Genomic DNA, 13,065 nt, shown 5'->3' with positions numbered 1-13,065 from the left:
TTCAAGTCCTACGGCCAGATAATGAATTTTCACTGCCTATCTCCAATCCATGCCAGGAATCACTTTTTGAAAGGTAAGACTTGTTAATCCTTAGCTCGCACAAGTTTCAACTTTTGAGGATTATCATTTTCAGGGAAGTGACAGTTTTCAACAGATTTTTTTTCACATAACCTAAGAGTTTTTCAGAAAATTTTAAAAACATATGTTTCCGTTTTTTCTGCTATAAAAATCATTTGATTTTCAATATATTCAGTGGAAACTACCTTTTTGTGTTTTTCATTGCTGTATTTTTTAATCAAAAGATTCAGTACTTATAACATTTTATTTTGATGCTAAAGATTAAACATAGGTACCTCATTTTCAGTCTAAACAGTTTTTGTTTTGAAATTAACAGTGTGTTTTTCTATGTTTTTACCACTTTTATTTGTAACTAACATTACTGTACATTTTCAAACTTATACAGTTTATTGTATAAGTTTGAAAACATCCGTATAGGACGTATCTGCAGTAACGTTAGTTACAAATAAAAGTGGTAAAAACATAGAAAGTTTCATTTCTCTTTTCTTCATTATGATTAACTATTACGTAGTTAACGGCTACATCTATCAATTTATTGAACAGTGTTTTTTTTGGTTGAATTATATACTACCAGATGGAGTGAAAGAAAAGTAACTTTACTATGGAACATTTTTGATATCAGAGAACATTTTCATTTGCAATTCTTGCAAGATGTTATAGGTAATGTTGCATTATTAAATGGAGTAATTAAATCATTGCAATATGAGATTTTGCCAAAAACAAATCAATTTTCTGGTTATTAAATGTTAGGTTTCAAATAGATTCTGCTGAAAAAAAGACTTCAATAATTTTCAATACATAAAAATTGATTTATCAGATACCACTGACATTGATTAATAAAAAATTTTATCTTAGAAAAATGAAGTTAAGCAGTACTTATATTTCAAAAAATATACATATTGACTTGAAAAATTATAACAATGAATGTAAATTGATGGATGTAACTTCCTATGTGTTTATACCATTCGTATTCGTAACTAACGTTACTGTAGTTTTGTCCTATACGGGCATTTTCAAACGAATACAATAAACTTTTATTGTAATATTAGTTACAAATACAAGTGGTATAAAAATATAGGAAGTTACATACATTAATTCACATCCATTAATTTACATTCATTGTTATATTTTTTAAATATATGTAACGCTTAACTTCAATTTTCTAAGATAAAATTTTTTATTAATCAATGTCAGTGGTATCTGATAAATCAATTTTTATATATTGAAAAATATTGAAGTTTTTTTTTTCAGCAAAATCTATATAATAAACTTCTATTTTATTTGTTTGAAAATGTCCGTATAGGACAAAACTGCAATAACGTTACAAATACAAGTAGTATAAAAACATAGGAAGTTTCATTTCTCAATGTTCACTATGAATGTAGGGCACACATAACTATTATTTTTCAAAATGAAATTGAATTTAATACTTATTTTATGAATGGATGACCCCTTACCTAAAAAACTAATCAATAGAGTTTATTCTATGATTTTCACTATAAGGGTTTTACAAAAACCCGTTTTGTTAAACCCTTATAGTGAAAATCATAGAATAAACTATTGATTAGTTTTTTAAATATGGATTTTCATCAAGTATCGACCAGTTCTATTCAATGACCCCTTACTTGATGAAAATTGATAACACTATCCGTGATAATAATTCAACAATTTTTACAAACATTTTTTATTTCTACAAAATAATATTTTTGTTCATATTTATCACAGTAATTGAAAATACACTTAAATCATCCAGATTCTTTTTGCACCACTCATTTTGTTTAAAAAAAAATCTATCTCAATAAATTTAGTAATCTACTGAGAGCCATCCAAATAAGTTCTAATTTTTTTTTCTGTTTAGGAAGTATAAAAGCCTATTAGGAAAAACACATAAATCCATTATTTTTATCAATTAATAAGAAATCAATAATAACAATAATTATGATCAGAAATAAAAGGAAATATTGTGATTATAACAGCAAATATAATTTAGTGTCAAGAGAATTACGACACAGAAAATAATTTCATAAAAGGTAGTAACACAGGTTAGAATACTGAACAAAAGTAACAAATGCATTATATACAATGAGATATTTATATTCCACTGATATAGCACATACTTTATTATAGGTTCAGTGCAATGTTAATAAATAACTTGTTTACCATTGAAAAACGTCAGAGATTAAACTGATATTTTTGAAGAATTTGATATATTTTTCACTCCAAAGTTTCAATACAAAATATTCACTCAAACTTTTTTTATCAAGTGATAGCATTTTTGTTTTCTTTTATTCACGCACATAACAAGAAGGTCAACAGCACCTGGAAGAAAAACTGAAATCATACACAAATGTATGGATATCCCCTTACAAAGAATGAGTTAAAAATTTATGTTAACAATGAATTCTACATTAAATGGACTGTATGTAGTGGTCCCCAAAATCTTTAGATAAATTATGTGCAACAAATTTATGATACTGATGTGACCAGAAGTAACCAACATGATTACTCTCCTAATTTGTGGTCTATTGTCCAATAATCCTTGGATAATTTTCTAATATAGTTTGCAGAGAATGACAATATTGTTATTGCGTGTTTTCTACTCAACCGCGCCTTCCAGGTCGATTCACTTGTAGGTTAATGAATTCTACTTACATTTATTTTCATACGGCAACTCGAATTTTAATGCTTTCTTTCAACATTTCGGAGGGCGAAAGTATATCATAACGGGAAAAACTTCGTCAAACGTCACTGATTTAAAGTAAAACATTAAAATCATAACAAAAAAACTGGGTTAGCAGACTAGCAAAAGAAATGTCAGTATTGTAAATTGTGAAACAGTGTGTTTTGTCACAGAATAGTAAACAATCTGTGGTCTTGTGATAGTATAATTTTTCAATGTTGCCAGATCAAGATTCTGTCTCTGTGTATACCTATTTGACAAATGACTTTGAACACACACACACAGGCGTCTCTCTTAGAGATCCTTAAGGACTTTCCTGTAGTGCTTGTGTTTTGTCATTAAAAAAAACCAGGCTGGATGTCGACGAATTTGACAAGGTCGCCAGTTCTATGAAATATATGAACATGTGTATTTGTGTTATTTTTATAAAAAAATTAAGTGATTTTGTTAAAAGAAGAAGTGAATGAAAAAACTTAGGGTGGCAACTTTGCCTCGAGCAAATCGGCTGCGCCCCTATATGCAGGAGGAACCTGGCCTTATGCGCTCGAATGAGTGAGAGAGAGTAATATATTCAGCCTTATTCAGGCCGTGGTCCGAATCACGCTCACAGCTCATAGCGTTCATAACGTACCAACGCTCGGTCCGATTCGTACTTTTCACGCTACCGTTAGTGCTGTGAACGCTATGTCGTCACATGTGACGTCACACCGTGTGCTCACCAGGGTTGTCAATCTGCCGATAATTCCTGGATTTGTAAGTAATTTTACCCTTCTGCAGTGTTTTGTGAGTAATAGCGAATTTCCAGCCCTTTGTAAGGAATCCGGCTCACCGATAGATGACATGATTGTGAACAAGAAATGGTCACACCCAGATCACATTTTTATCTTTGTTGGCCATGCAATGAATGAAGAGAGAAATACGTCATTGATATTAACTCTTGAACCAATTTAGTATTCTGTGTTTTCTGTTTTATGCCATGCTGGGCGATGCTCTGTCATCTGCCACGTCTCATTGACAGCAGTACTTTGATAACTGTCAAATTAAAGTCGAACCTAACCTAACCTAAATCTTTGTCAAAAATTATTTCATCTAACATCAACATCGTAACATCTTCATCTTTACTTTTTGCATCCATTGTTGTGTATTTGAGATTTGAGCCTCACAAGGCATTTTTTTAATTAATAACTTTAAAAAATTTCTTTTGAAGAAAAATGTGAATAAAAAAATGGATAAATGGTTGAAGTTGAATAGCAAAGCTGGAACATCTAGAGAGGTATGTATACATTTTTTCTCTGATTCATATGACGATTGTCTAATAACACAAGTCTTTTAGGAGTCTGCAGATGTCGAAAGCATTGAATTAAACATTACCAGCGATAGCAGTTATGAGAGACTAACGAAAAAATTATTTCAAGGGAAAGAAAAATCAAGAGATATTATAGATTCCGTCAAGAATGGTTAGAACTGGAATGTTTCAAAAATTGGCTAAAAAAATCTGATAAACCCAAAGATAATAATATTGAGTATGCTTTCTGTAAATTGTGTAATATGGACATATTTCCCAATAAAAATGATATTTATCGTCACAGTAAACGTGAGCAACACATTTGGCGCTCCAGGCAAGTTTCAAAATGTACTGACATTAGTGACATTGCTGAAATGGCACAAACGCCTAAATTTGATGCCGTCAAATATGCAGAAATAAAACTTGCAGGTTTTGTGGCCTATTGTAATTTACCATTTACAGTAATGGATACATTGACCACTGTATGTTCAGATATTTTCAAAGATTCATCTGTTGCAAAGGCTCTAACATGTAAGAGAACGAAAGCCACAACTATAATAAGAGAAAATTTAGGAAAATATTTCCGAGAGGAATTATTTGCAGTTTTAAGAAAGCCTGGAATGTTTTTTTCTCTCATTATGGACGAAACAACGGATATAGGCACAATCAAACAATGTGCCTTTTCAGTAATATTTTTTTCTGAAATTGACGATAGAGTTATCACCAAATTTTTTTATATGTTGGAGGTAGAGTCAGGAAAGGCTGATGATTTATATAAAGTTCTCAAAACATCTCTGTATAGTAAAGGCATCCCTTTTAATAATTTGGTGGGCTTTGCAAGTGATACAACCAACGTTATGATTGGAAATGAGAATAGTATATTTTCTCATTTGAAAGCTGATTTGCCACAGATCGCTTGCATCAAATGCTCTTGCCATTTGATGCATCTTGCAGCTAGTAAGGCTTGTATGGAGCTTCCAAAAAGAGTAGATGATGTTCTACGAAACATAGGGGCACACTTTAGTAGAAGTTCTTCCAAACAATTGAAATTTAAAGAATTTCAGTTGTTTTTCGGTACCGAGCTCCATAAAATCCTACCAAGCCAAACGAAGTGGTTATCAGTTGAGGTATGTTGTCGAAGATTTTTAGAACCGCACGAGCCCCTGAAAGCATACTTTCGTGAGATAGCCTTCGAAGATCCTTCTTATACCACGGATGCTATTTGTGAAACCCTAAATAACAAGTTCACCAAGATATATTTGGAATTTATGGCATACATTCTCCATATTTTGAATGATTTCAATACGTTGTTTCAAAGTGAGACTCCTCTTCTCCATAGACTCAAACCGGAAATATTAAGTATCCTTAAAATTGTTTACAATAATTATTTAGACATAAAGCATTTCGAGAAAAAAGATCTTTTTAAATTTGATCACAAAAATCCACATTATTTTCTTTCATTTTCTGAAATTTACATTGGCATTGAAGGACAGGAGTCTCTTTGAGAATTTAAGAATGAGTCTAACCGTGAAAAGGAATTTGATAGTTTTTTCAAGTCATGTTTGAAATTTTACATAAAATTAGTAGATGAGATTAACAGTAGATTCAAATTTGAGGATGAAATTTTTGAAATAATTTCTGTTGTTGAACCAAGCGTGGCTCAGAAATTTGAAATCAAGTCATTGTTGCCTATTTTGAAGAGATTTAGTTTCTTAACCAATTTTGTGGACAAGCAACAATTGGATAATGAATGGAGACAACACAGTTTATTGGACCGCAAAGGTTTAAATTTAAATGATAGTCACCCCACTGCTCAACAATATTGGTTAAGGGTTTATGAGTTGAAAGATTCATCAAATTTACTACTGTTTAAAAATTTGAAAATTGTCATTATCTTGCTACTTATATTACCTTTTTCTAATGCTTCTGTAGAAAGAATCTTTAGCAATTTGAATAATATAAAAACAGATTAGACTGATACAGTGGTTGCTCTTTTATCCACCAAAGAGGGGATCAATGATCGAGGAGGCTGTGTTAAATTCGTTCCTTCAGAAAAAATGATGTCCTGTAATATTTGGAAGAAACATTAGAACATTAAAAATGATCATTCCCAAATCTGGAAGTTCTGTTGTATATATTTCCTTTTATGTATTTCATACATGTTGTTTTCGAAAATATTTGTTTTGCCAAAGGTTTCATTATTTTTGTAGGAATATTGTAGAATGACTGACTTAGTAAAAAAAAACTGTTTGTAATATATATTAAGTATGTATGTATTAAAAAATATTAATTTATTGTAAGTTGAGGCTGAATTAGTATAAGAAAAGAGATTATTTTTGTTATGGTTTTATGTTATGTGAATATTTATTTTCATATCAATTATGATATACATTTGGAGTATTGAGAAATATAAGTTACTTTTTCTGTTATAAATAAAAATTTTAGACATTTGGTACCTATTTTTGTTTATTTTATTCAGGAATATTGAATATATTTCAAAAAAATTAACTTTTTGTTTACATTGGAATTTGAATATAAAAAACCACTCTCCCCACTTTCGATCAAAAATCTTCTTTTTTTTATGTTTTTGGTCCTTGTTTTCTATGAACATTTGGCCAATCAAAAATTTTATTTTCCAGACACTTTTATCCCTCTGGTTTAGTGGCGCGCAGTCACAGTAATTAAAAGTATTTTGTGGCGCAGTAACCTACCCATTATAAACCGGATTCACTAATTCAGAAAAGATGTATTGTTTGTAAATTTTGATCAAGACAGTTGCAGTAAAATGTAAGTAATATCAAATTTTCTGCAAGTGATTTCCAGGAATCCATAGTAATATTGCCAGTATTTGTGATGAGCAGCGTTGGCAACACTGGTGCTCACAGTACTCACGGATCAGATCGTTAGCACTGTGAACATTGACGTTATTTTGCGCCATTTATTTGAACTATCGAGTGTTTTATTTCTGTGAATTCAAGCGTCCGAAATGAAATTTATTAAAATGTCAGTGAGTTTTTCCGTGTCAATTGAAGAAACTGGCGAGATAGAAAAGCTGGGAATCGTTTCTTCGACGTAACGTTGAATACGAGGTCTAACCTCCAATTTTCCTCGTTTCTTGTTTAACACGAGAATTGTGTTAACCAATTCATCTTCGGAGCTACTCGATGATGACGAAGTATCTAATATATCTTCCACATCAATATCACTCTCGTCACTTTCCCCGATTGCAGAAAATGCTAGAAATACAATTGGACTTCGTGGAATTCGTCAGCCGCTCACAAGTGATCCGAATTATTAACACTGCAAACAGACGTTGGCGCGCTCACGTAAATCGGACCTGACGTTAGCAGTATACACGTCGTAAGTGCTTACAGCACTTACGAATATTTTTCAATTTTTCTTATTCAGGTGACCTAAAACTTCCAACAACAATTTTCAAAGTTCCATATATCATAAGCAAATGATTAAGGAACTGTTTATAAAGTTGTATCTTGAAATATTGAATATTTTTTATAGGTTATATAGGTATTTATATTCAGCTAGTCTGCTTTTTTAGTGAGAAAAATGGGCGATTTATTAAATTTTCCTCTTTCAATTGCAGCATTGCAAAACGAAGAAGAAAGGGTAAAAGTAAAAACAACAGAAATATACAAATAATTTTTTCTGTAGGTATTTACAAAACATATTTTCAGACTTGAGCACAACCTGAGGAAAAAAAATTTAAGAAATACATCAGATCCTCTTGATCTGCCTGAAATCGTTTTCAAATCTGTGTATAGGAGTCAACAAGGATACATCAAGATACCTAATGCACGTCGTCTTGATTTCAAACAGGTTGGAGCCTGGCTCCTTTACCCTTTGGACTGATAAGATACCTAATAGATGAAATTGGACCATTTATAGGCGACCCAGAAAGAAATTAATTAAAAATCCCAGAACCTTGGCGTATTACTCCTGTTTTATAGGAGATATGAATGAGCAGGAAAGAAGATTTAACATTTTTTTCAAAAGAATAAGAAACATAACTGAGCGAGTTATTGGCAATCCAATTCCAGATTTAGATGCTGCTTTGGTCACAGGGCCATATATTATGCCCCATTGGAAGCAGCAAAAATTGTAAATGCTTGTGCTGTTCTTCACAATATCACACAGGAAAAGGAGGACTTAAGAGAGCTCGGAGGATGATGCGCCTATTCAAGATCAGCCAAGCAATTTTGATGATCTGAATATAGGTCAGAATTACTTTAATGAAGGTGTACGCACCAGAAACAGGATAAGCAATGATTATTTTTGATTTTTTTGTCACTATGAAATATACTCAACATTTTGAAATAGATTTTTATTTAAATAATGTTAACATTCGATATTCATTCTTTTCAACTCAAAAAAAAAATATCTTTCCATAGCATCTACAACTTTTTTGAATGGCTATAGGTTAATTCGTTCATGCTTTCTCCATCTTGTTGCTTGTAGCTTTCAACAAATTTAAAACTGTCTTATATTTTTACGTACTTCTTTGTTTCCTGATATAGCACCATTTTTAATTTTTTTTGTTGTAGGTTGCTTGAGCTTCATCATATGTCCAAGTTCCTAAAATCATGGTGTGGTAATACTTAATAGTGCTTCAAGGCCACATGCCTTTTGTTTTAAAAACCCTAGTTCGGGAACTAACATTGTTTTTTGTAACATTGTAAATTGTTTTTTAGAAGTTCTCTTACTTTCCATTGTCTATTGTTTCATACAAGTAATAGAATGAATAAATCCGAACCCAAATCCACCTTCAAAACTCAATGATAAACGAACTACTCTGCCAAAAATTTGTAATTTGTCTGAATTTCCTTTGTTGCCAAGTCTAAAAATTCAATTCAATAACAGTGTTTCAACATTCAAGAAAACGACTTTCAAGAGTGACACATGAATACAAATACTTATTGTTATTGAAAAGTTTCAATATGCAATGTTGAAAAATATTCAATATTCAAGTGGACACCTGAATAAGGCCCATTGACGCTTGGGAGTAGGCAGATTGAGACCCGGGCATATGCCTATGTTCTGGTGAAAATGACAAGCTTTCGCCATGGCGAAAGCATCAGTGCTCTGATATGATGGATTTGGCCGATGAAAATTCATCATGACGTATTCAGACAAACCCTTGCATCATATATGAAACCTACAATTTTTTAGGTATGTGTGGCACATACCCGACGGAAAAACAACAGTTAACCCTGCAAGCTGAAGTGAAACCATCGAAAACCTGTGCTACGTCTTCCATTCGTAAAATTCGTCGCAAGTAACTTCCTATATATGAAAAGCTGAAATTAATTACATTCAGTCGGGATGACCACCGACAGATTGGTCTCGGAGTTCTAGCTCCTCGTCAGTGTTGGGTGGGTCATTTTAGTCGGAGCGAACCGTCTGAAAATCCAGAACAAACAAAATCAATCCCAACTAGTAAAAAACTCTACCTGCAGTTGATTCAATAGGATGCTACACTGAATCACCTGCAGACAAAATTCGAAAGAAACTTCACAGACACATACTCCGGGTCAGAATGATAAATATATTCTGGAGAGGTACATTTGATATGGTAATTTGTTCTGGTGAAAATAACAAGCCTTTGCCTATTAAGTGGGACCTACGATTTTATAGATGAGTGTGGCAGATACCCGACGGAAAAACAAATAACCCATCCGGTCATATATCATTGATTTTTGGCCCTTCTACGCTTTCGTAAATATTGAAGTAGAGGCTGTATGATTTATTATAAACAATAACATCAATTTGAATTGAATTACTGGCACAAAGAAGCATTTTTACATTTAAGATCAATAAGAATTGACTGATTCCATCATGTTTGCCAAAAGTCATTTACATTATTATATTTTATGTTTCAATGAATAAGGATTTTCAAAATTCTAACAATTCAACAACCAGGTGCTTACTTTTCACAGCCGTCATTTTTTAACAAATTCTAGCGCCCTTCATTGTTTAATTACGTTCCCTATTGAAAAACTTTCAAAGGAATAATTTTTGCGAGAGTTGATTAATATTTGTGCAACCGTCGTGGCTGTAATAGAAAAATTTTAGATGCATTTAGATGATGAAAACGGTAATTTCGCAGAGTATTATTTACTTCCACGCTTCAATCTGCTCGGTGGTTTTCTAATTTGTTTTCATAAACGAGTTCCTTAAGCGATTCCCTGACAGTCCTTACTTTCTAAATTTTCGGTGACATTGGTACGATGTATGCTCGACTTTAGTTGCCCCCCAAAGATGTCGCTTATCGTTGTCTTGGCGAAGTCGATCCTTCTGGTTACATACTCTTCATTTTTAGATCCCATTTTACCTTCCACTCATCATTTGAATAACTGCCCATAGCAGAGTCAACGAGAGATTTTTCGTCTCTAGTGTAACATTTACCCACTTCAATAACTCCAACATTTCATCATTGAATATGTTCAACAGGAAACCCAGAAACTTTTCCGAATCTTGCTGTTCACCCTAGATCCAGTCCGTCTGCATAATATGCAATATTTTATAAATCTACGTTGGACTGAATGATGTGCCCTTGTTCACTATAACTGCTTGGTCATTTTTGGCATTTTTATCCAGTCTCCTGTCTTTCATCCTAATGTTGGAAGGTAAGTAATCAAAAACTACCTCATGAAACGACACATTTAACCTAAAACAGGGATAGATTTCCTTCTCTCGTTCGACGAGATTTTTTTGTTTAGGCTGTTCAGCAAGTTGTAAAGTGGTGGACATGCGATCAAGGCTTGCAAAATCAAGTTGATGTAGCAGTAATTGTTTTGATTAAGCATACCATTTGGCTGCAAACTCACTGCCTTACCGTCGATCGTGTATAAAGATAAAAACTCGCTCATCCTGTAACAGTCAGGATACACACAGGATTTGAACAGACTTGTCCACGATTTTGCGACATGAGTAGGGTTGATACTCGTATCTACTCTTCTGCTGATATTCGTATCTACTCTTGCCAGGTAACCGTGAATGGTGAGATTCTGTTAGGAAAAAATATGAGCATTAAGGGGGCACATTGGGGAAAGTGCATTGTAATAGATAACGCTCGATTGGGGAGAAGGATAGGACAGAATCTGATGTACCATTATAAGAGGATGTTGGTGATACATCATCCGAGAGATCGAAGTGAGCAGTTAGTGAGCCGTAAGGCGGAGATATGACCATTGATTGGATCTCGACAATATCTTCTCGGGTTCGGACGTTTCTTCTCTTCTCCATTTGCCCTGGTATGATGCTTGAACTGTTGGTGCTTAGGCTGACTCTTCTTTCATATTCCAAAAAATGTTCAGAGCTATAGTTTGATTAACTTTTATCTTCATTTGAATTAATTTTGATAGATCGTTCTTTTCATTTCGCACATACTACCTGATCCATTTCTACCTAAGACAAAATGCGACACCTTTCTTACTCGAGAGTACCTTTCAGTCCAAATTTTACGCAACTTGAAAATTCTTCCTGTTCCATATCCCAGGCCCAACATTGGTCACTGTCATTGGATAGACACAAGGGACCAGAATGTATACACTAACAGGGTTGTCACTTTTATTATTTTACCATCAGGTTCCCAAATTGAACCCTTTGGACTCGGAACAGAACAGTTATTGAGATGTAGTAAATTTCTGGAGTAGAGATGAAAATGTCGAAGTATGTGCAATTCCATTGGCTTTTGTGAAGGAATCTGTGAATTAGATTGAATATTGATTCAAATGTATAACAGAATTTCATTTCACTACTTACTTGTCAGTTAATCATTCAACAAATCTGAACTGGATTTGTCAAAATAATAATGTGACGCTATCCATTCAGATAATCAACAGATATTAAAATTTGAAATGACAGCTGAAGATTCGTTTTTTTTTACCAGGAACAATAAACATAACTTCCATAGAAACCTACACAAACGTAATAAACATGAGATCAGTCTTATGTTTTCTTTTTATTTTTTTGAACCTTGTCAACAGTAATAACAAAAGTGCCTTTTTTGTATATTTTTCAAGTGTGCCCAGGTGCCAAAATTTTCAAATTGTACCTCACTGTATGCAACACACACTTCCTAGGCTAAGAACAAAGAGTTCGACCATAAATCAACGGTAGCGTTTACTGCGTTTATGGAAACTTGACTGAGACACCGGCACCGTATAGAAGTAAACACACTGATACTAATAAGAACTATGCCTAGGAATTTGGTCAATAATTTTATTTATTGCAAATAAGGCTATGTAATTATTTTCATTAGTGCCATGTACTATAAAATTGCAAAATATATTAGAGTGATATTTTTTTAAATATTTTGAGATAATTTTAATAATGGACTGATTTAAAATTGAAATAACTCATTTATGAAATAAACTTTCATTTGTGTGTATTTTTTTGATTAATTGCACCAATTTTTGTCTGCATAAAAATATTCAGAAAACATTCAGTATATTATAAAATCTTTAATCAAGGTGAAACTAAAGGTGATATTAAAGCTTCAAACAGTTCAGACTCTAAATTCATGCAACATACATTTTGTAAGTAATATGTCACAAGCACTAAACCATTGAATTTCAATAGGTACATTCATGCACCACGTGATAGAAATCACACGTTAAAAGGCCAGACATCGTTAATCGTAAGCTTGTACAAGTTTCAGCTTTTATTTATGTCGTTATTAGGGGAGCGACAGCAAAATAGGACGAGCTTCCTATGTGTTGTGAAATTTACCTCGAGATTAGGTGCACCTCAGCATTGCCCTTGGTTTCCTTCGTGTCCAGGTATCCATGCTAGAGTAACCTTATTTTGGGAACCTAGCTCATTGAGGGCTCCATCCAAGTCGCGAAGAGACTCAATTGTAGTCTGACTGTCTGAGAAAATAGCAATGGTTTTGTTTGCAACTTCTTCCTCATCAATTCTACTATATATACAGTGTTCGATAGCGGCAACTTCTGCTTGAAACACTGTTACCTTATGTCCAAGGTTGAGTGCGATTCTCGTCTTC

The 13,065-nt window shown here is 33.0% G+C and overlaps 2 protein-coding genes and 1 long non-coding RNA gene across 5 annotated transcripts in view; 1 reads left to right on the top strand and 2 right to left on the bottom strand.

Moving 5' to 3' along the window:
* Bsg25D (blastoderm-specific gene 25D) overlaps positions 1-2,929 on the bottom strand; it is a 34,868-nt gene extending 31,939 nt beyond the window's left edge. Inside the window, exon 1 of the mRNA XM_023165019.2 lies at positions 2,731-2,929. Within this exon, the coding sequence (XP_023020787.2) occupies positions 2,731-2,742 (12 nt within the window). The 5' untranslated portion in view covers positions 2,743-2,929. The remainder of the gene's footprint in view (positions 1-2,730) is intronic.
* Positions 2,930-3,772: 843 nt separating this feature from the next.
* LOC141481565 (uncharacterized) lies at positions 3,773-6,496 on the top strand. 3 transcript variants are annotated; one of them, XM_074173243.1, is made up of 2 exons: positions 3,773-4,031; positions 4,092-6,496. In XM_074173243.1, exons 1-2 carry the CDS (start codon positions 3,984-3,986, stop codon positions 4,218-4,220), a joined length of 177 nt encoding a protein of 58 aa, XP_074029344.1. In that variant the 5' UTR covers positions 3,773-3,983; the 3' UTR covers positions 4,221-6,496. The 3 variants fall into 3 exon arrangements, with proteins under 3 accessions (XP_074029344.1, XP_074029343.1, XP_074029342.1); XM_074173242.1 differs by having other exon boundaries at positions 3,779-4,031; positions 4,102-6,496; XM_074173241.1 differs by having other exon boundaries at positions 3,779-4,031.
* Positions 6,497-9,583: 3,087 nt separating this feature from the next.
* On the bottom strand, positions 9,584-12,002 carry LOC141481567 (uncharacterized). Its single transcript, XR_012465040.1, has 2 exons — positions 11,823-12,002; positions 9,584-11,763 (listed from the first exon to the last, which is right to left on the bottom strand). It is a non-coding gene; the product is annotated as an uncharacterized lncRNA (long non-coding RNA).
* Positions 12,003-13,065: the final 1,063 nt, after the last annotated feature.

The sequence above is a fragment of the Leptinotarsa decemlineata genome, unplaced genomic scaffold (genome assembly GCF_025532065.1).
Source record: "Leptinotarsa decemlineata unplaced genomic scaffold, Ldec_3_MD MMD2_tig00000218_RagTag_RagTag, whole genome shotgun sequence".
In the NCBI taxonomy this organism is placed as follows: domain Eukaryota; kingdom Metazoa; phylum Arthropoda; class Insecta; order Coleoptera; family Chrysomelidae; genus Leptinotarsa; species Leptinotarsa decemlineata.
Note: the sequence above shows the minus strand (reverse complement) of the source record. Positions and strands in the feature narration are given on the sequence as shown.